We start from the raw sequence: 23,950 nt of genomic DNA on the forward strand, positions 1-23,950 counted from the left end.
ATGGACAAGAATACTTTATCAAGACATTTTCTGAACTATTATCCTGTGTGGGAAGGATTGGGTGACGGGACTGCCCTGTAAGAGGCAGCAATGGTATGTCTTTTTTAAATATGATGCGTCAGCAAATAAAGAGTTTTGAGTTGCTACATGTCTGTCTTCACTCTTCACCAGCTAAACATAGTTAAGTGGTATGAGTAAGGGTTGTGAGCAATACATAGGGAAAGAAATCCAGTATGGAACGTTATAGTAACAGATACCAGCACAAACATGCATTCACTACTTACTGTGGCAAACTGCAATGAAAATGAATTTCTCATTACAAGCAGCCCTTTTTAGACTAGAGGACAAGTCTAGAAGATTTTACATCTGTTTTGACTCTTCTGAAGGATATGGAATGCCGAGCTGTCACTAGATGGCGCCAGAGCTCAAGTTATGTAGCCTCACTTACAGCTAGCTGTTTATCAAGACCAGGAGTCAGACCGTCTAATTTCAGCGTAAAACTTTTAATCCATAGTTTATCTACCTGCTGCAACATTACATGCTTATTGCTCGCCCAGGGTTGTATTTGAAGTAAATGTGAAAAATGGATTGTATGAAAATATGCACTCGGGACTGTAAGTGGTTCTGAATAAGCATGTCTGCTAAATTACTAACATGTCAGATGTGATGGTAGGGGTTCCTATGCACACTCCAGATAGGTCCCCTCAAGTACTAAAGTCTTGAAAGTAATTTGATTTCAAACAGTGGAAGGAAAACCCTCCAAACAATAGCTTGACTGTAAACTTAAACTCCATATTGTATGACAGGATCTGACATTTTAAGCAAGATAATTATTTAAACTATGGGGTATACTTTATATCCATTGTTGCTTTTGACCCATACCTAATTTAATTGCTAGATTACATGGAAAATAATGTACACTTCAGAGACAGATTTAAGACCAGTTGTTTTTAAAATGTTTAATTTTTGATCTTCAGAGAATTACAATTTGAACCTTGGTTGCACTAACATAGTGAGACTAGGGCCAAGCAAATGTCCAGACAATTTACATTTTGAAAGTGTGACGACAATACACCTTGTATAGATAGTTTCTGAAAACATGACAAGCAGAATATTTCATCACTTTTGTGTTTTTGTTCTTACTAATCGGTCTGTAGCTTGTGCACAGGTCCCTGTTAACTGCCCTCTTCCTCCCTGGGCTACATACATGTATTGGTTCATCTGACATAAGTGTTCTCCAGGCAGTGTCACTAGGATGTGTGATGAGGTGCAACATCAGCTTTTCATCCATTTCCAGAACTTTTTTTCTGTCCATTTTTGGGGAAAAGAGCAGCAAACAGTCAAATAATGCTTCAAATAGATGGTGAAGATGAAACCACCACAAGGAAATGGAGAACTCATTATAGGGGAGACTAAGGCAAGGCAATGGAGAACTCATTATAGGGGAGACTAAGGCAAGGCAATGGAGAACTCATTATAGGGGAGACTAAGGCAAGGCAATGGAGAACTCATTATAGGGGAGACTAAGGCAAGGAAATGGACCTTGAAGGAGAATTAGTTTGAAATAAGGTAGCCAGTCATGAAATGTTCTCTATCTCACCCACCTACGGCTTCACACACAGGCCGTCAGGTGGATGAGTGGCAGGTGTCGGCGAGCTGGAGTTATGGATGCAAGGTTCCACGTTGTTCAGTTTGAAGTCAAATTAAAGTATAGACATTGAGTGCAAAAACATTAAGGACGCCTGCTCTTTCCATAACAGGTTGACCAGGTGAAAGCTATGATCCATTATTGATGTCACTTGTTAAATCCACTTCAATCAGTATAAATGGAGGATATGGATTTTTTTTTTTTTAAATGTAAGCCTTGAGACATGGATTGTATGTGTGCCACTCTCTGAATGGGCAAGACAAAAGAGTGCCTTTGAACAGGGTATGGTAGTAGGTGCCGGGCGCACTGGTTTGTGTCAAGAACGGCAACGCTGTTTTTACGCTCATCAGCGTCCCGTGTGCGTCACTAAAGGTCCACCGTCCAAAGGACATCCAGCCAACTTGACAACTGTGGGAGGCATTGGAATCAACATGGGCCAGCATCCCTGTGGACCGCTTTCAATACCTCGTAGAGTCCATGCCCAGATGAACTGAGGCTGTTCTGAGGGCAAAAGGTGGAAGGCATCCTTAATGTGTTGTACACTCAGTGTATATGTCTTGCTTAACACCCATTTACCTGGTGCAAACAAAGAGTGGTTGAAATAGAAGTGGGTGACAAAACCCATGGAAATTAAAAGAGGGATCATTCCTCGCCTTCCGATCGGAACCAATACTTTCAGGGAGCTCTCCGATTAGAAGACGAGCCTGTTTTATCACCGTTCACAGATCTTATGGGCTTATTGTGCAAAAATGTCCAAGACCAACGCAAAACTGTGGTGGCAGTTGCGGTCATGGTCAGCCCAGGTACTTGACCACCAGGAACATGACCACACAGGTGAGCAGCATCCCTCCAATCATGATGAACTTATCCTGGGTGGCCCTCTTCTCGATCAGCCTCATCACCGTGTTGGACAGACCCAGCATGTTGGCCACATCCAGCATCTTCTTGTGGGTCCCCTTGATTTAGGGAAGACAGAGGAGAGAAAAGAAATCAAACTTTAGCTGCTGAAGTTCCATTGATTGTGCTGTTGTTTCCTGAAGAACAAGCTGAAGTTAGTTATTAATGGCTATTCTGCTTCATTGCTGTTTGTTTGTGGGAATACTGTAAACACAGTCGTATCATAACCTGCATTTAGCCTGGTCATGACAAAGCTCTACTCAACTGATTAGGGAGAGGCTGTCTGAGGAACCACACCCAGCCATTCTGTCCTCCCGGTCTGTCCCTCAGCTGTTTCTCACGGCCAGCCCATCTGATCACCAGACGCCCTGATAACAGGAGGCCCACAGCAGCCTTCACCAGGAACACCATCTCTTCTCCTCCCTGGAAATATGTACTTAGCCTGCTGCTGACGACCAGCACCACACACTTCTACTACACATAGTGATCGTTACAGAGGACAGAAACCGGGGGTTTGTTTTGGAATACTGATTCCTCTCTCTGGGATACCGTCGACAGGGACCTGCCCTGCCGTGTCACGGTCAGTGTTCCTTGGCAAAGTGTCAAAAAAAAAGAAAGATCCTCAAAAAGTTCTACAGCTGCACCATTGAGAGCATCTTGACTTGCTGCATCACCGCTTGGTATGGCAACTGCTTGGCATCCACTACGAAGGGTAGTGCGTATGGCGCAACACATCACTGGGGCCGAGCTCCCTGCCATCCAGGACCTCTATACCAGGCGGTGTCAGAGGAAGGCCCTAAAGATTGTCAAAGACTCCAGCCCCCCAAGTGATAGACTTATTTCTGCTACCGCACGGCAAGCGGTACCGATGCACCAAGTCTGGAACCAACAGGACCCTGAACAGCTTCTACCACCAAGCCATAAGAATGCTAAATAGTTAACCAAATAGCTACCAGGACTATCAGCATTTTGCACTATTTCGAATCATCACATACGCTGCTGCTAGTGCTTATTATCTATCCTGTAGCCTCATCACTTTACCCCTACCTACATGTACATATCTACCTCAATTACATCGTACCCCTGCACATCAACTCAGTACTGGTACCCTGTGTATATAGCCAAGTTATCGTTACTCATTGTGTATTCATTCTCTGTATATTTTCTCTCTGCATTGTTGGGAAAGGCCCGTATGTAAGCATTTCACTGTTCGTCTACACCTGCGGTTTACGAAGCGTGTGACAAATGAAATGTGATTTGTAAGGGGAAACACACACCTTGAGCGTCCCCCTCTGGTCCCGGAGTCCGGTGAGGATGCTGCTGCCGCTGCCCAGGAGGTCGTCCATGCCTCTGTGTGCGTTGTTCAGGTTGGAGTTTAACTGCAACGTCTCGTCTATGGGGATGGAGGTGTCTGCATCCTGTAGGGGGCAATACCGGTAACATCTCAACACAATGTTCCCCTAACAAATGTGTTTAGGTTTAATTGCCCATGTTACACCAGTTGTGGTCTGTCAAGCAGAGTTAGTATGCATGTTTTAGGTTATCATTACATGACTGCAGACATTACTGTAGTGCTACATGGGAGACGAGTGGGCCACTACTACTGACGTTGGTGGTGAAGGTACGACTCATGAGCTCCTCCCTCTCTCGGTCCTGGGTCTCTCGTGAGTAGCGACGGTGCTGGAAGTTCCTCAGCGCCGTCTGGAGGTGCTGAACATCATACTTCAGCTGGTCTACCCGCCTGCGGAGGGGACACAGACAGAGACCACATTCTTCTTACCCCCCCAGCCGAATAATGGCAGAGGAAATTTCAGAGGGTAGAAATGGCAGCCTTTGCCTCCAGCTCCATCCAGCATTCCAGGACTGTGGTTCAGTCACTCCTTCTTCACTAACTCGTGACATCTCCCTTGGTATGCACTGTATGGATGTCTTCTAGCTCTCAATAAAAGCTTTCTATCATCATCATTAAGATAAGTCAACATGCCTGCCTTCTTCCCAATCTGACTTCTCCACCTGGCTGAAACACCCGAGGGCCTGTCTCCCTCCACCCCTCTCTCTCCCTCCTCCTGAGCATCACCTGCTCGTGGCTCAGCCCTGCGGCCCCAGCGTACTGTGGCTGTCCTGAGATCAGAGGAGAGCTGTGGGACGGGGCGCAGCAGTTTGTCCCCTGGGGCCTGTTTACCCGGCTCTGAAGTGACGCCTTGCCCAACGCGGCAGGAATGCTGGTGAATGACGGGGCTGCCGAGGGAATGTTTTCACAGAGCCGCGTCGCCACAGGGGATGAGAAACACACTGCCCGTTTCATCTAGCTGCGACCTCGTCCCAGTCCCACCCATTCACATTCATCGCCACGCCACCTCTGGTGTATTTGGGTGACCGATGCAGTTTATGAGTACTCACAGTTTGACGTTCTGACGGCGGTTTGGCGGTTCTTTGCTAGCCAGGATTTCCAGACGTTCCAAATGGCTGAAGATCTGGTCGATTCTGGCCTGCAGCTCGTTCTCCAACACTGGAGAGCACACACACAATTAAACACACCCTGAACAGTTGTTTCACTCCCAAAATAGGCCAATCTTATTCAAAATCAAATGTTAAAGTTACTTTCATTGTAACAAATCAGACAAGACAGATGATGTCAGTGGTTTGTCACACTGTAGTTAGTTTCCCCATTCCATGCTACCATGGAATACAGCCCCACGGTTTCAGGTGAATCCAAGAGAGGGATGAAAGCAAATGTGTTATTTCCTCAAACTTCGCAGAGGAAGTTAATCCCCATTGAAACAAAGGGCCTTGTACATGATCTCTTCATGAAGACAAATCAGCCACTGATTCTTATTTGAAGTCAGATATCTATCGTTACACCCGTTTCATTCTCAGACTGCTGAGATTCTAGATAGCGTTTGATTCCAAGGTGACAGCAGCACTAGGCTTGTGGGAAGCTTTTATCTGCCCTTTAAAAGGACTAGCACCATCTTGTCCCCAGCCCTCTCCCGTCCTGACTGAGTGACTCCTCGCTCGGACGCCTGCTGCTTCCTTCCACCCTCTAACATGCGAGATGATGTCATTGTCACGACTGGGCGGCCCACTGGCTGCCACCATTATCTTTAGAGAAGACTTCCCAGTCGTCCCTCTTCCCAGTCGCCACCCCTATGCTTCCTGCCCTGGCACCAGCCTGGCTCACAGAACATTGCCCGCCCTGCCCACCGCCCAAAACAATCAGTAGGCAGGGCACAGCTTGGCTCAAAGGGCTGCGCAACACTGGAGAAGGGGAAAAGATGTAAATACTGCCTAGTTGTAAATTCCAAATTTATAATTAACAAAAATATAAAAACACAACCATTTTAAATATTTTACTGAGTTACAGTTCATATAAGGAAATCAGTGAAATTAAATAAATTCATTAAGCCCTAATCTATGGATTTCACATGACTGGGAATACAGATATGCCTCTGTTGGTCACAGATACCGTAAAAGAAAGGTAGGGGCATGGATCATAAAACCAGCCAGTATCTGGCCACCATTTTCTTAATGCAGCGCGAATAAAGAGTTGATCAGGCTGTTGATTGTGGTCCCACTTCTCTTCAATGGCTGTGAGAAGTTGCTGGATATTGGCTGGAATGCGCTGTCGTACACGTCGATCCAGAGCATCCCAAACATGCTCAATGGGCGACGTGTCTGCTGAGTATGTAGGCCATGGAAGAACTGGGACATTTTCAGCTTCCAAGAAATGTGAACAGATCCTTGCGGCATGGGATTGTGCATTATCATGCTGAAACATGAAGTGATGGCGGCGGATTAATGGCACAATGGGCCTCAGGATCTCGTCACAGTATCTCTGTGCATTCAAATTCCCATCAATAAAATGCAATTGTGCTCGTTGTCCGTAGCTTATGCCTTCCCATACTCTAACCCCACCACGGGGCACTCAAACACACTGTCTGCAATCTGCCCAGTACAGCTGTAACCAGGATTAATCCGTGAAGAGCACACTTCTCCAGCATGCCAGTGGCCATCAAAGTTGATCATTTGCCCACTGAAGTCGGTTACGACGCATATCTGCAGTCAGGTCAAGACCCTGGTGAGAGCGACGAGCACGCAGATGAGCTTCCCTGATACAGTTTCTGACAGCTTGTGCAGAAATTCTGCGGTTGTGCAAACCCAAAGTTTCATCAGCTGTCTGGGTGGCAGGGTTCAGACAATCCCGCAGGTGAAGAAGCCAGATGTGAAGGTCCTGGGCTGGCCTGGTTACATGTGGTCTGCGGTTGTGAGGCCAGTTGGACGTACTGCCAAATTCTGTAAACGACGTTGGAGGCAGCTTATTGTAGAGAAATAAACATTCAATTGGCATTAGCTCTGTTGGACAGTCCTGCAGTCAGCATGCCAACTGCACGCTCCCTCAAAACTTGAGACTTCTGTAGCATTGTGTTGTGTGACAAAACTGCACATTTTAGAGTGACATTTTATTGACCCCCAGCACAAGGTGCACCTGTGTATTGATCATGCTGTTTAATCAGCTTCTTGATACGTCACATCTGTCAGGTGGATGGATTATCTTGGCAAAGGAAAAATGGTCACTAACAGGGATGTAAACACATTTTTGAGAAATAAGCTTTTTGTGCATATGGAACATTTCTGGGATATTTCATTTCAGCTCATGAAACATTTGACCAACACTTTACATGTTGCATTTCTATTTTTGTACAATGTAGATATGATGGATGGTGGAACAAAGGTTGACACTTGCAACATTCATTGAATAAAGAAGATCCATTATTTAGAAAGAGTGAACTCACAGTGGACAGACTGACGATCTGTGTTCTCCAGGCGTCCCATGAGCGACTGCACCTCCTGTATTTGCCTGATCAAAGAGGACAGAGAGTAAAGATATATTATTATTCCTAGGCTACCGTAAATATTAAGCAGAGGTCTATATGGAAGCTCTATGGAAACGTAATGTTAGATAAAGGTCTATTGAATAGACAAGGAACTAGACAATGGTATGTGACAATTTAATAAACACGCTAGATACGTAAACTCCAGACAGTGAATTAATGGTGCTTTCAAGACTACCAGGAAAAAGGTAAAATCATGACGTCAGTGATCTTTAGGTCAGAAAGTCGGAACTCTAAAAATATGAGTTTCCGACTTGGAATTCCGAGTTGGATGACTGTTCCAAGGATGACTGTTTCCAAGTCAGAACTAGTTTTTTTACGAGTTCCTAGTAGTTTTGAATTCACTAAAGTCAAATATTTTTGAGTTCCCAGTTGGTTTGAACGCGACGTACCGTTATAGTAGTGATAGTTTAATATTGTTGGTAATCGATCTATGGCTATATATTAGCTGGTTGGTTAGCTAATAGATCATGACCACTAATGGAAGGGGTTAAAACTATCTTTGTCATGAAATGTTGTTAGCTAGCCAGCTAGTTACAGTAACGCGGTATATCGTAAGGCAATTGAGCTACGTTAGCGGTCTTAAATATTTTTTAAATATTTTGAAAGAGAACAGGAACACTCACTTATTTGTTTGATGGTACAATGTTTCCATTTTCCTTTATGTTTCAAGACACAATCCACACAAAAAATACCCTCGGTTTATAGAGGAATACCTTTATCCGGTTTTATTGTGAAACTGAAAACAAGGGGATTTTTGTGCAAAGCACACGTCATCAGTTGAGAAGATTTGTGTACGGAAATGGAATAACGGAAGCTACACCGAGTGATAAAAGCCAAAGAACTGCTGCAGCGACACTATGAGGCAGGTACAGGTAGCTCGACAGCTCCAATCAAACAACGTAGAAGCGGAAATTTAGGAAAATCCAAAATAAAATGATTTAACGTTAGTGTAATTTAAACCATATTCATGTTTTCTCTCTTACCTTTCACCACCAAAATATGGAATGATAATAGCCTACATTTATGAAGTGGAAGTGAGCTTTCTAGATTTGAGTGATGCTTTTAAATCATGTTTCTATTTTGGTTAATTTGATTTGTGAAGGTGAACGGAAAGGCACTGGAGCAACGAACCGCCCTTGCTGTCTCTGCCTGGCCGGTTCCCCTCTCTCCACTGGAATTCTCTGCCTCTAATCCTATTACAGAGGCTGGTTTACTGGTGCTCTTCCATGCCGTCCCTAGGAGGGGTGTGCCACTTGAGTGGGTTGAGTCACTGACGTGATCTTCCTGTCCGGGTTGGGGTCCCCCCTTGGGTTGTCCCGTGGGGGAGATATCCGTGGGCTATACTCGGCCTTGTCTCAGGTTGGTAAATTGGTGGTTGAATATATCCCTCTAGTGGTGTGGGGGGCTGTGCTTTGGCAAAGTGGGTGGGGTTATATCCTGCCTGTTTGGCCCTGTCCAGGGGTATTTTCAGATGGGGCCACAGTGTCTCCCGACCCCTCCTGTCTCAACCTCCAGTATTTATGCTGCAGTAGTTTATGTGTCGAGGGGCTAGGGTCAGTCTGTTATATCTGGAGTAATTTTCCTGTCTTATCCGGTGTCCTGTGTGAATTTAAGAATGCTCTCTCCAATTCTCTCTCTTTTTCTCTTTTTCTCTCTTTCTCTCTTTCTTTCGTTCTTTCTCTCTCTGGGAGGACCTGAACCATTGGACCATGCCTCAGGACTACCTGGCCTGATGACTCCTTACTGTCCCCAGTCCACCTGGCTGTGATGCTGCACCAGTTTCAACTGTTCTGCCTGCGACTATGGAACCCTGACCTGTTCACCGGACGTGCTACCATGTCCCAGACCTGCTGTTTTCAACTCTCTAGAGACAGCAGGAGCGGTAGAGATACTCTGAAAAGCCAACTGACATTTTCTCCTGAGGTGCTGACCTGTTGCACCCTCGACAACCACTGTGATTATTATTATTTGACCCTGCTGGTCATGTATGAACATTTAAACATCTTGGCCATGTTCTGTAATAATCTCCACCTGGTACAGCCTGAAGAGGACTGGCCACCCCTCATAGCCTGGTTCCTCTCTAGGTTTCTTCCTAGGTTCTGGCCTTTCTAGGGAGTTTTTCCTAGCCACTGTGCTTCTACACCTGTATTGCTTGCTGTTTGGGGTTTTAGGCTGGGTTTCTGTACAGTACTTTGTGACATCAGCTGATGTAACAAGGGCTTTATAAATACAGTTGATTGATTGATATTCTCAGCTTTTTACATGTCATATATCTTACCTTTAATCTGAATCACAGACAGTGTTCTTTCTGTTCCCACAAAAAACATCCTCTCCTCACAATCCAATAAGGGCTCATCTGTTGACGGGGAGACGCATGTAACTGGAAAGACTTAATGAGAAGACGTCTCCAGGCAAAGTTTTGTCAGCTCACCCTGGCTTTGTCTAATTATCCCTTTTTCCTCAGATTGGTGTCGGAATACACCTGTCTGTCCATCCTGGATTCCCTCCTCTGCCCGCGGATACAGACAGACCAACAATAATGATATCAAACTTTGCACGGACAGATGAGATTGGGAGAAGTCACAAATGGCGGCACCCAGGATGAATGAGGATGAGGTAAAGTGTCAGATGGTTTGTTAAGCTGCCCATCGAATTCTCTCTCCCTTTCAATGAGTGTGTGAAACAGACGTGGTTTGATTTCTCAGAATTATGCTGCTACTGAGTGGTGTTTTTCACCCCCCTGAGATGTTAACAATGGATCCTTAGTGATCCAGAAGAGAGAATCATCCTGGGGCTATCCCTGGCACCCCTACAAAACCACAAATCACATCAGCTCTCTCTCTCCCTCCCACGCTCCACCAGCCTACCGCTGGAGATGCATGAGGGTATGAGCAGAGCAGCCAAACAAGTGCAGGTGTTCCATTGACAGATACTATATGTTCAGGGGAATTGGCTCTTATTGTCTCTATAATGTGTTATTGTTTACCCCACATAGCACAACCGACCTATCATGAGAGAGATGGTTTGCTGAGACTGTTGGTTGATGGTTGACACTTGTCTCTCCAGGCTACTTGCTTCTCAACAGAGGCCTGTTTTAACCCACCCCCACATGTCAAAAAACATGATTCATGTTCAAGCCACTTCTTGCTCTTGCTGCTCACCATTTTCGGTTGTCATAACACCTCCCCAGGGCAGTGGTGGGATATGTTAGGATTTAACATGTAGCTCAGACAAGTAGAGAAGGAGAGGAAGGGCCCCTACGAGCCCTTTGGCAGATTATGTGAGGCATATTTGCCTCCCTTCTGAGGTCATAGGGTCCTCACTGTTTGTCCTCTATCTTTCAGCCCTGGAGAAAGGAGGAGCTGAGTTTACCGCCCCCCCCCCCACACACACACACACACCTGAGCACCACAGGCAGATACTGACACCTAGACTCCAGGTGTGGAGCATGCTCGCTTCACTCTGATTGACCAAGTCATCATCATGTGTCCATTTCAACCCCGCTCCTGCTCAACTCCCCTATTCTGTTACATTCAGGTACATCAGTCACTGAACCCACCTATAGGGAACGAGACAAAGAAGAACTGTGTAGGTAGAGTTGAATTCGGGTTTGTTGTTGAGGTTATCAGGATAGGTCTAGTGTGAAGATGGATGGTGGAGATGTTTAGTCCTGTGTGTGTGTGGCCCCTTTTCTGAACCACCAGTAAGACACCCTATTTTCTGATGCCAGCGCTGGATCCCTGGGGCCGTCAAAAGCAGTTTCCTGGAACTGGAGCGGATTTTGAGCCGGATCAGTCTCCCTCTCCTGGCTAGACACCATGGCAGCAGCACTGTTGTTATGTGGAGGAACTCAACCGTCCCACTGAATGAGTCCCCTATGCCTTTGTTTTAAACATAAAGGGAAAATGATATGTTATTAAATCACTTATATTTAATGCACTGAACGATCCTTCTCAGGCAAAATAATACATTATAACTCTACAATCATAGCCCCGGAGAGACAAAATGAAGAGCCCAATTATGACGAGCTAAATTGCTTCAGGGCAACGATGTTTGGATACCAGTCATTTTTTGGAAGGCAACTGATCTTCTCATTCTCCTGAGGGAAATGATCAGTTTGTCTTTGAAGCCGTGATGAGGGGTTGAATGAAAGCAGATGAGTACCTGTCAAAAAAGAGAGGGAGAATTCATAAGGTCTCTGTGTCTATGGGGACCAAGGAGAGGGGTTCAACCTGCATTTGTTTCTGCTCTTTGGCTGTAATGGAGCACACCAGTGTGTAGAGGTGAGAGGGGTGAGAGGGGCGCGCCCACCCAGAGATAGGAGGTGGTGAAATGACTGCCCTGAAGATACTGGTGAGTCTCTCATTCTCACTCTCCCCTTCTCTCTCCGTCTCTCGCCCCCCTCTACCTGCTGCCTTTCTGGCCTGAGAGAGCACAGGGAGCGTGGATCATGCAGCTGTCAGCCTCACACACACACACACACAGCCCTGTGGCCATACCACCTAGGAGTGGTGACACCTAGACCCCGGAGCATGTGCTGTCTCGGTGAGGATGAGAGATCATGTCCACCCCCATGACTGGATGACATGATGTCTCGCTGCACTCTGCTCTCTTCACCGGGCTCCTCACCGGGCTTCCCCTGCCTGCCAGTAGCATTACACGGAGTGACAGCTTCCTATCCACAGTCATGCACAAGGGTTTAATCACACTCTCATCATCAAGTCATATGTGTCAATGAGTCTTAAAATGTGGTTTTGAGGAAGTCAAAAGAAAATATAGATGATAGATTGATGAATACTTGAATTGTGATGCTGAAATGACTGAATTGGGGAATTGGTTTCAAACTAACACTTATGTGTCCACATATTTGATTATTATCCAATACTTTAGAGGTTTGATTTTACAGATATAGGATCTTAATTTGATCACTCTTTTGTTGCTAAGAATTTTCCCACACAGCAGGAAATGCAAATGTATAGTTTATTCAAGGTTTTAAAAAAGTATTCTAAAGTTTGTATTTTCCACTTTAAAATGTCAGACTTGATTTGCCCTAACGACAAATGTATCAACCCTTACACAAAATGTCCTGTTGCTGCAGGATTATTTTCCTGCTGTAGCAAACTGGTTCATATAAAGATCCTACATCTGTACAAAAGGTAATCTTTCAAGAACAACAAAAAATCTTAGTTTTACAATTAAATAGAATTTCAGGTAATACCACATGAATGTAAATATCCCATACAGTATGAATAAACGTATGAGTTCATAGCAGCACCAGATGTCATGTGTTGAGAACACAGAGCTCTGGACCTTATCTCTATTTTCCTGTTCTGGACTTTGTTGATCTGGGAAAACTTTGTTTGTGCTTGTAATGGAGGTCAGGCCTACACTGTTGCGTGTGTGTGTGTGTCAAATTTGATTTGTCACATGCATCGAATACAACAGGTGTAGACTTAACTGTGAAATGCTTTCTTACAACGATGCAAAGTTGAAAAATAGTAACACAAAAAGAATGAAATACACAAGAATGGAGATATATACGGGGAGTACCAGTACCAGATCAATGTGCAGAGGTATTTGAGATAGACATGTACATGAAGGCAGGGTAAAGTAACTAGGCATCCAGATATCAGATTATAGATTATAATAAAAGTAAAATAAAGAACAGATTAGCAGCAGCATATGATTAGTGTAAAAGTGTGTGGTTGTGTCAGTATGCGTGCGTGTGTATGTAGTGTCTGTGAATGTGTATGGGTTTTGTGTGAGAGTCAGTGTAGTGTGTGTGTGTGTGTGTGTTGTGCTTCTTTGTATTTGTGTGTGCACATCATGGAGCTGAGAGAAAGTGGGAGACAGGGAGAGTCAGATAGGGACGTATAAGGGGGCTTATTGTGGTCTCCTATCACCTTCACTGCAGAGCAAACAGCTGTGTTGGTGCTCCAGGTGTTCCTCCACTGCAGCCATGGGGCTCATGGGAACAGACTCCCCCACCAGTTTCCCAGCCCTCAGCAGCCCTGAGACATGAAGGAAGGGATTGCCAAGAGCTTACAAATGTAGGATCTTAATTTGAGCAAGTTTGCTCCAGCAGGAAAATAATCCTGCAGCAACAGGAAATGTGGATTATGACATGACCGTATCAGAAAACAGTGTCAGACAACTCAGAGTTATACAAAACACAAACACAGCATAGTAGGACTTTCATGAGTTCTACCTGGAGAACCTTCAGTAGAGCTCACTTTTGCCTCAAAGGTCATCAGTAAAATGCCCATGTCTCCTCTGCTGACACCCATGCTACAGCACAAGTTACCCTAACACCTATTTATATCCAGAATCATCAACAGACTCCCAGTCAACCACCAGTAGTAACTCCCCATCCAGCCACCTATACTTCAGTGGTAGGCCCCTCCATAGAGGTATGCACTCAGCCCTGTCATGGCTCTAGGCATTGTATGTTCTTGTTGTGGGTTGAGCAATTGCATTAGTCATTTCACATTCCAAATTCCTACCCCATGCCGTATTCCCCAACCCTCTCGCTCTCTCTCCCGCTCTCCTTCACCCAATCCATCGCTCTGTTCATCCCTTCATCACTTCCATTTTGCCAGGGCTGGGGAGGGTGTGGCCTGGTTTGGTGGTTTGGGAATACATACTGATGCTATTCTGCAGTACCCTCTCCTTAGAGAAGGAGATGTGACAGAGACTAGACTTTTGACCCGAGGGTTCAAATTACAGGAGGGGACCTTGCCATATGAATGTATGTATCCTGGAGCAAGGTACCTAGCTACCTAACCCGCTACACTCCAGTTAACATCTGTTGTTATTGTACAAATAAGTAATATATAAACCTGAAAGTTATGTATGTTGCTATGGATAAGGGCATTCGCTAAGCAACGCAAATGTATCATACAAATACATGCATCAAAATGTCCAGGCCCCAGAGCTCAATTCATCTTCATCCATCAGAGCATGACACATTTCCAGAGCCCAGCCCAGCATAGTCACCGCCCACTGAACCCGGCCAACAGAGACACAAGGCGGATAGTGTTACTGCCACCGTCACCCTACATTGTGTATGTCATTCACGCCTCTGTTGTGTTTCAGGATGACAGTGAAGAGTTTGAGCACATCCAGCCCTCCTGGCCACCCTCACACACCCGCACATGAACACTGGGACTATAAACACACACGCACACCACTCTCATTATGCTAACCACAGGTGCACACACACACATATGCAAAAACAATTATCTTCCCCCACCTTGCGGTTTTCAGTCTGCACATAGAAATACAATCACACACACATGTATGTTACCCCCCCCCCATCTGAAGCTCCCCAGACTCCCAACTCGGAGCTGCCTCAGTCCTGTCCTTGGGGGCTTGTGCGTGAGAAGATGGCAGTGGACTCAGCAGCCCCCTCCACTCAGGGCATTGGGGGAAATGAAGGCTTTAGGAGTTCATTATAAAACAACAACAGCAGCAGCAGGAGATCAGCCTCCTGGGCTCCAAATGATTCCCCCCCGTCTCATCCTTCCATCGACTTCTCTCTCTTTATGTTTCTCTCCATATCTCTCCATCGCCCCTCGTCCGGCTCGCAAGTCAACGACACATCCTTCCGTCTTGTCCTTGCGTTCCCGTCCTTTCTCTCCCACTCTCTCTCCCTCTTCACCCCCCTCTTATTTGATGTAATAAAGGTCAATATTGATAAACAGTCATTAGGTGGGGTCCTATACGAGCCAGCAGTCTGCTCGTGTCAACCTGTGACCTGTTGGATGTTTTAATAGAGCAGACCTCATTATGTTGGAGCAGAGAAGGCTCATGTCTAATCACTGTGATCAGAGATAAACATCAAAAGCTCCAGGACACAACACACTTTAAATGTAGCAAGATCTCAAAAAATAAGCCTCTGTGTGATTTGGTTCTCAGTGGAGAGCCTTCTCTCACAGGTATGAATATTTCATTTCTAATCATCAGGGTTACATATGACCTTTTGCCCTTTGAGGGGCGCACTGTATATTGAGGTCAAAGGGAGAAAAAAACATTCTGTAGACAACATTCTTCTGCATCATCATCTTTGACATCATCATCATTATTGTTGTCATCATGGCTGGCCTGTTGTGCCAGAGGCAGAACACCTGTATGTGTGCGTGCTGCTCTCCTCCCCCTGCATGTGTTGGGCAGTTGGTGGTTGAGAGTGATGCACTGAGACCACAGTCCTTTCAGATGAAAAGGAGGGCAGGGCAGCACAATCAGGAAGTGGTTTTGCTGGAGAGAGACTGCTCGTGTGCGGAGCTCAGGGCAGGTGTATGGCCGTATCTTTTGTGACTGTGATTCTGTGATTGATGTGTGTGTGTGTGTGTGTGTGTGTGTGTGTGTGTGTGTGTGTGTGTGTGTGTGTGTGTGTGTGTGTGTGTGTGTGTGTGTGTGTGTGTGTGTGTGTGTGTGTGTGTGTGTGTGTGTGTGTGTGTGTGTGTGTGTGTGTGTGTGTGTGTGTGAGAGAGAGACATACAGAGATAGGGAAAGGGAGACAGAAATGGATCAGGATGAAAGAAAGAGAAGTTACTACCACAAAGCTCCCATACTTTCATTTTAAGACCAGAAAGTAAAATATAGAAACAGGTAACAAGCCTGATCATTACTTATAGTAACTATTAATGGAGACAAAGACATTTTTTTACAAATGTATATGTAGATTTATTTTAATTGCTTTTAAATAAGAATATACAGTATGTCACAATGTAAATAATATTGTTACAGTATACAGCTATGACCAAGTTTAAAGGAATTGTACATTGATCTAAAAGTTTGACTTTAGTTTCATGACAGACACAAGGAAGTATTTGCAAGGCAAACAAATCATTATGATAATTGCCCAAAGACCTGATGAGGTAGAGATATATACGATTCCACTGTCTAATATGCTTTGAGCCTGATATGAGTTATATCCATGTACATAACTCTATATCTCTGCATAAACAAGAAAATAAACACTGGCACAGGGAACTGAAACGATTGTAAAATATTGGAAACATAAATGGGTGCCTAAAAGCCCTAGGGGCAGATCTGGACCTTCAACCCTAACCCACGGACAGACACAGAGGTCTGGCATGGAGAGCTGGAGGAATGACGGAGTCAAATATGGCTATTTTCTCTGATTGGTAATTGAGAAAACAAGCAGCATGATTGGGCCATTTCAAAGACATTAGAGAACAAAGATGTGCCTGAATTAGACTGTAGAGAAAACGGTTTGATTTGGTCAGGGGAACACACTTGAAAGCACAGCACAGTGCGTGCAGACATGCCCACTTATAAATAAAAAATAGAGCAAAGTTCTTTACAGTGTGAGCAAGAGAAGAACTTTGCATAGCCGTTTTTATGTACAGTGTTTGGAGTTTCCCTTAGTTTGAGTGCAATTTCCTTTGAATGTTTCCTTTACTGTATTAACAATGTCAAACATGTAGTATTATCATAGACATTCTCACAAAAGACAACAGGTCTACTTTACCACACAATAACCCTATGACTGCATTTAGTCATAAATTACATACTAACTAGCTATGATTATAGGCAACCTGCACTAACATTCCATGTTCAGACATCCAGTGATTCAATGGGACTTTTTAAGGTGTGTGGTGGATATCAGTATTAACCCAGATACATTTCTCACCTTAAAGCAAAGGAGTAACGTACTATACATAACATGGCCAACATAAGTGCTTCATTTATTGAATGAACCCTTAAGACTGCTCTCACAGCAAATAAAGAGACCAGCAAACAGCAAATGAGACATCCAGGCAGACAGAGACAGAAGTCAAGAGGCTCTAGATTCCTTTTTGGCATTTACTGGCGCTTTGGAAATGCTCTAAATCTTGATATAAGCACTGCAGCATAGTAGCAGTTAGACAAACTGACTAAGGAACAGACCGAAAAGAGGACAGGACCAATGGAACTGTCAGCACTCCCACGGAGATGATGCTGCCAAATAATGATGGTGACCTGTTCATTCCAGTACCTTGTGAAGAGCCCTTTCCCTGCCCATAACTGTCCAGCAAGGCAACCCTCTCTCCTTCTCACTTAAGGTCTGTGATGTCAGTGCATTCAGTAAGAGCAAAGCAGAAAGTGGTCTTGATACTGCCTCCTCTGAGGAGACAGCGCATGTTCAATTCCAACAAGTGGCAAACTACCAACAACATTATGACCTTGTTCCATTCCTATGCTTCCCAAAACAGTTATCAGTTCAGAACAGGCAGGTAAGGGTATGTTTAAAAGTCAAACCCTTCAATTTATCAAGAGAAATGTCTGAGTGGTTCTAGCCCTGCCATTTTGAATGTTCTCTCAGTGTGTTGCCGTTTTCCTCACCCCATCTTTCTCTCTCTCTCCCCCTTTTCAGGTATTTTTGCAGGTGTACACTTCCTCCTCCCTGACACAGGTTTGGCACTCTACATGGCAGCACCAGCGCACCTGACAATGGCAGGAGAGGGTGGTGAGGTGCATGGCCGTGTTGTAGCCGCGCCCGCAGCAAAGGCTCTGGCAGCTGGTGTCCTTGGCACAGGAGCGTCCGGCCGTGCCGGGAGAGTAGCGTGACGGCCTGCAGAAGCTGGGGGAGTCCTCCAGGAACACCAGGTCAGTGGACCGGTGGCTCTGGCCATGGCGACGCGGCCCCGCCAGCTCTGTCTCCCCGGTGGCCTCGTTGGTAACACTCAGCACACGCACAGCCGTGTCGTAGCGGAACTTGAGCAGCCGCCCGGTGTCGTGGAACGGGGACAGCTGCTTCCAGCAGGTCCGCACGGCACAGGAACCGGAGACGCCGTGACACTTACAGGTAGTCTTCAGGCCACTCTTCACTGCCTGAAAAGGAAGGAGGGGGGAAAGGAGGGTGATGAGGAGGAAGGGGAAGAGAGTGAGATGTCAGTTTATTCAGTCTGATTCATTAGCTGGGCTCTTATCGTTGGTGCCTATCGTTGGTGCCGAGCTTCAATGCCATACAACACTCCTTCCGTGGCCTCCAACTGCTTTTAAATGCTAGTAAAATTAAGTGCATGCTCTTCAACCGATTGCTGCCCGCACCCTCCCGCCCGACTAGCATTGCTACTCTGGACGGTTCTGACTTAGAATATGTGGACAACTACAAATACCTAGGTGTCTGGTTAGACTGTAAACTCTCCTTCCAGACTCACATTAAGCATCTCCAATCCAAAATTAAATCTAGAATTGGCTTCCTATTTTCCTTGACTTCAGCAATGTCATTTACAATATAGCCTCCAACACTCTACTCAGCACACTGGAAACCATCCGTTTTGTCACCAAAGCCCCATATACTACCCACCACTGTGACCTGTATGCTCTCGTTGGCTGGCCCTCACTACATATTCGTCCCCAAACCCACTGGCTCCAGGTCATCTATAAGTCTTTGCTAGGTAAAGCACCGCCTTATCTCAGCTCACTGGTCACCATAACAACACCCACCCGTAGTCCTCGCTCCAGCAGTTATATTTCACTGGTCATCCCCAAAGCCAACACTTCCTTTGGTCGCCTTTCCTTCCAGTTCTCTGCTGCCAATGACTGGAACTAATTGCAAAAATCACTGAAGCTGGAGTCTTATATCTCCCTCTCTAACTTTAAGCATCAGCAGTCAGAGCAGCTTCCCGATCACTGTACCTGTACACAGCCCATCTGTAAATAGCACACCCAACTACCTCATCCCCATATTGTTACTTATCCTCTTGCTCTTTTGCACCCCAGTATCTCTACTTGCACATCATCATCTGCACATCTATCACTCCAGTGTTAATGCTAAATTGTTATTATTTAGCCTCTATGGCCTATTTATTGCCTTTAGCTCCCTACTCTTCCACATTTGCACACAATATACATAGATTTGTCTATTGTGTTATTGACTGTTCCTCTGTTTGTGTAACTCTGTGTTGTTGTTTTTGTCGCACGGCTTTGCTTTATCTTGGCCCGGTCGCAGTTGTAAATGAGAACTTGTTCTCAACTGGCCTACCTAGTTAAATAAAGTTTTATTTTTATTTTTTATAAATAAATCTGGACAGTTTCCTGCAGGGTGGGTTGGTGGGGCGGGGGTCAGATGGTATGGGGCTAGTCATTCTTTAGTTTAACTCAGTATGAACGGTTGAGATGATGGATTAGGGAGACTGTTCGCCATGCAGTATTTCATTCACCTGACGTCTCACATTTAGACAGCGCCTGCGGATTCGTTTTTTCAATGTGTTGAAACTAGCTCTTTCTCACTGCTTCTCTCCTCTCTTTCTCCTATGAAGCCTGGGGCATTAGAGACAGGCATCACAGACAGACAGCAGAATCTTTCCACCTTGTTCTTTGTGTGTGTGTGTGTGTGTGTGTGTGTGTGTGTGTGTGTGTGTGTGTGTGTGTGTGTGTGTGTGTGTGTGTGTGTGTGTGTGTGTGTGTGTGTGTGTGTGTGTGTGTGTGTGTGTGTGTGTGTGTGTGTGTGTGTGTGTGTGTGTGTGTGTGTGTGTGCACGGAAAACGATCATAAGAGTTTAAAAAGCTTAAACAGTTAGAGAGTTTGGGTTAGAAGGCCGAAGGATGGTGCCCTGCCTTCGTTCAAAAGTTCACTGAGCTTGGTGGTGGTGGGGTGGGGGTACCAGCGCTGAGGCACTCAGCCAGAGAGACTCTAACTGGGTGGGGGCCAGAGACAGGTCATTCGGCATGGGGGTCATCCTTACGGGGAGGGGGAGACCCAGGGGCTACTTCAGGGTTGAAGAGTTCTGCCGAGTTCCGCCCTACACAGGTATGAACCCCTCAGGGGCATCTCAGAACATTACTGAGGGATGAGGGTTAGAGGGGGGTGTTGTGAAAAAACAACCACCTCCGGGTCTCTACTGAGCCGGATAGGTGGAAGGTGAGGAAAACACCACACTCAATAAAGATAAGATAAGATAGACTACTTCAGTTCATCCTGTTGTTTTTATCTCTCCCTCGCTCTCTCTCCCTCTGAAGGGCCTGCTGCCTCAGTTTGAAAGGTAAAGGGGAAGAGCCTTGGGGCTGGCTGTGTCTAAGCTACACACAGAAATACACACATAGTGTTACCGTATGAACATTGTGGATTTATGGAGAAGAGCATAGTTCAGCGCCATACAGTAAGTGGAAAAAATGCTTGCTCGTATATTAAAAGAGGCAACAGTTATAATTGTTCTCTCTGACGGGAAACCTTTCATTTTCTGTGGGCCCACACAGCAAGCTTTATCATGCCTGCATTGGAACACCTGGCTACAGGGATCTGACAGCAGTCTGTCTCCTCTCCTATCCCTGGTACTTGCTGCCTCCCTCAGCCTCAACCAGCCCAGGCCCAGTAGCTATCTATCCACCAGGGCTACAGGAAGGGAGACACCATGCAGGGGGAGTGGACTACTGGCACTGGATGAGATATATGGGCAAGGACTTGAGAGACCTGGTAAAGTCACACAGTCCCTGCTGCCTCTGTTTGAAGAGTGCATTGTATGGTAAGCAGTGTTGGGGTTGTCTACTGCTGGTAGGTCTAAAAGTGAGCTGTTATTGGCTGATATGTTTATGATGCTTGGGAGGAAACTACTCACTACTGGCATAGGCTTACACCTTTCTCTTTTGAAAAAATTAACTTATGCCACAATAGTGTCACTCACAAATGCTTAATGGGCTTCTTGTTGTTTTGCTTGAGCTTATGCACATGTCAACACTCACTCACCCGGATTCCGACGTTAATGTTGTGGGAGTCGATCTGCGCCCTCAGGTCTTTGCTGACCCTCTTCTGGCCCAAGAACTTCTTGAGAAATTTGGTGCTGTATTTCAAGTTGTCACCGCAGACCCCCCACTGCCATGCCTCGCGATGCTGTATTCCTGGGGAGTCATCGCACGTGCATCTCTCCATTCGGCCTGAGCTGCAAGCTTTTGCTAGTGCATGGGACAATGCCGCTGAAGACACCGCAAGAAGAAAGGCCGTCTCCTTGAAGCCTGGAATAGACAAATGACATCAACAATTAATAAGTCTACAATAAAAATACAAATGTAAATGTTGTTTACTCCTCGTAAATTGGCTAGGCCCAGACATGCAAAGACTAGACTATCATCCAAGCTCATGAGATACATATTTTGGTTACATTCTACTCCCATGTTTCTACTCCAGTGCTCCATTTAAAGAGTTGTGTCATGATTCGTCTGCTGACTGTTCCCGGTGGTTTGGTTTCGCACTTATTTGCTTAGCCCAGAGACATCGCTATGATGTATTTTAATCCAATTCATTCTTATTTTGACTAGAAAGGATTTTTTCCCCCCAGATGAAAGTGAGTAATCACGCCGCCCTTTTCCTCTGGTAACTGGGCGGGTTTCCGAGATATAAATAACCACTGGGCCCTCGTAGGCCCCGCAGCACCGGGCTTTTTGGCTCTTCAGCCCTTAATTAACTCCATGCTGACCTTTTCATGGCTCTTCGTGCTGATAGCATAAGCATGCTCTAAAATTATTTTATAAGGGGTGGAGTTTTTTGTTGTTGTAGGCTATAGACTAGTGTTTAGCCTGGCTCATTATTTTGAGATCACTCACCTACCCCCAAAACAGTCAATTTATCAATTCAATATACTTACATTTTCAATCGATTGCATTGTTGCACTTGAGAAATCCTTTGCATCATGAAGTAGTAATTTGAACCTTACGATATTCACAACACAACATCAGTCTAGGCTATTGGGCCTACATGTTTACTTGCTTCCCATGATGCGTCCCTCCAGATGGAAATCTTTCCCTCATATCTCTCTGTGTGTAAATACATGGAACTCTGTGAATTAATGACATATTATTGCACCTCTTTTCAGAAGACTCCCGCGGCCGTCCAAGCTACAGTTCCAGCGCTCGTTCCGGAATTGATAGCGGCACTCCAAGAGGCTGAGGCGCACTGATTCACGCAGCGTCTCCGCCAAACCCGGCTCGCGGCGACACAGTCGTTTCTGCCTACGGGCCAGTGTCATCTGCTCGCATTGTTTTAGGTGAGCTTTTCCCGTTGGGGGTTCATTGGAGAACGGGGCAGGCAAAAAGACCAAGGGCTCTCGGCCTGTCAGCCTTTCAAAGGAGACAAATGTATACATTCAGTGCAGTATAGTTATCACTGACGTTACCAAATTCAAAAGGAAAATGTCATATAAATAATCTTATCAAGAAAACATAAACCTATAAACCTATAATACCTATAAATAATACCCAACGTTCTGGTGGTCCTGGGAATAAAGAAAACATGTTGTTCCAGAGTCATTTCTGTAACATGTGTCCATAACAATGACATTTAGTTTATAGAGCCATAGCCTATAAATAGAAACAATATGTATCGTTCTTGCTGAGTCTACAAGCTTTTAACGACACACTACACACAGGTATACGCGCAATTAAGTATAAACGTAGTAAGTCATATCAAAATGTTTAAATTTGCTTCCAAAGTGAAATTACGCACATATCGGCCTATATTTGACTTCGTCTGTCCTACCCACATGTGCCTAATAAAACCACATAATAATGTTAAAAAAGGAAACTGAGTGTAGGATTCTAATTTTAAAATAAAATATTAAAAAAAAATCTGTTTATGCATGAAATTAGCTCCCTCATACAAATTTCGACTATTGCCAAAAAGTGAGAGAATTGAGGTAGTGCCAAACTCGAGCGGTCAAGAGACCGTGAGAAACCATTCACACTCTCAGCAAGTCATAGATCATACAAAGGATTTCTTAAATATTCAAATATTCTGCTCTGTGGCGTATTTGGCAAATTAATAATTATCAATAATAGTATTAAAATTTGTGGAGGAGTCATGAGGATGTAGGCCTATTTGAAAAATTGTCACACAGCCTTGGAAACTAGCCTACTTCGTTTACTTTTAGATAGCAGAAAAATGCAATCATAAGTCATCTCTGTGGACTTGAACATCCAAACAAGTCAACATTTACAGTCCTACATTATGGTCTCGTGCGTAATTGCGCACGATAGTCATGGAACGCTGGGCTTCCATCATATAAGCAGGCAATGTACGTCGCATCACATGCATTATTTCCTACAGGCATCGATCTGCTGTATATGTTAGAAGTAAGGAAATTACAATAAATCTTCAGAGACAAAACAGTAAAGGAGTTGTGGCTGACCCAAAATATGCTGCAGTGTGCGAGAGGAGGATGCAGAGCTCAATGAGTCGCAGTAGGCAGGCGGTCCTTGGGAGCCTAGAGCACATGATGACGGATCGACGCTGCTCTTCATCTCGCTGATTCTGCACTGGGAAAGTCTGTGCCGTCTGGCAGGCTCACCTCTTAAGTGGCCCACACAAACTTCGGTCCACTGCGGCAGGCGCGGTCCCAAGGGAGGCAAGGCCTCTGGAGAGCGCATCATCGTGCCACACGCCCATTGGACTCCCTTGTCGTCCCGCCCCAACCATGGAAACGCCCCCCACTTAGATGGAAGTGACAGGTAGCAAATCTACCTGGCTGTGATGAGCATTCGTCTGGGTTTTGTCATTACTGTGCCTCATA

General features: G+C 45.3%; 2 protein-coding genes across 3 annotated transcripts; both read right to left on the reverse strand.

Moving 5' to 3' along the window:
- Positions 1 to 944: 944 nt before the first annotated feature.
- LOC124000546 (Golgi SNAP receptor complex member 2-like) lies at positions 945 to 8,228 on the reverse strand. Of its 2 annotated transcripts, XM_046306997.1 has the most exons (7): positions 8,064 to 8,228; positions 7,339 to 7,403; positions 4,946 to 5,054; positions 4,154 to 4,286; positions 3,823 to 3,963; positions 2,811 to 2,968; positions 945 to 2,604 (listed from the first exon to the last, which is right to left on the reverse strand). In XM_046306997.1, exons 1-7 carry the CDS (start codon positions 8,090 to 8,092, stop codon positions 2,547 to 2,549), a joined length of 693 nt encoding a protein of 230 aa, XP_046162953.1. In that variant the 5' UTR covers positions 8,093 to 8,228; the 3' UTR covers positions 945 to 2,546. The 2 variants fall into 2 exon arrangements, with proteins under 2 accessions (XP_046162953.1, XP_046162954.1); XM_046306998.1 differs by lacking the exon at positions 2,811 to 2,968.
- A 7,890-nt stretch (positions 8,229 to 16,118) lies between these two features.
- On the reverse strand, positions 16,119 to 23,729 carry LOC124000159 (protein Wnt-9b-like). The gene is made up of 4 exons (XM_046306339.1): positions 23,570 to 23,729; positions 22,249 to 22,502; positions 21,136 to 21,401; positions 16,119 to 18,279 (listed from the first exon to the last, which is right to left on the reverse strand). Exons 1-4 carry the CDS (start codon positions 23,653 to 23,655, stop codon positions 17,818 to 17,820), a joined length of 1,068 nt encoding a protein of 355 aa, XP_046162295.1. The 5' UTR covers positions 23,656 to 23,729; the 3' UTR covers positions 16,119 to 17,817.
- Positions 23,730 to 23,950: the final 221 nt, after the last annotated feature.

Source organism: Oncorhynchus gorbuscha, linkage group LG16, assembly GCF_021184085.1.
Source record: "Oncorhynchus gorbuscha isolate QuinsamMale2020 ecotype Even-year linkage group LG16, OgorEven_v1.0, whole genome shotgun sequence".
NCBI classification, from domain to species: domain Eukaryota; kingdom Metazoa; phylum Chordata; class Actinopteri; order Salmoniformes; family Salmonidae; genus Oncorhynchus; species Oncorhynchus gorbuscha.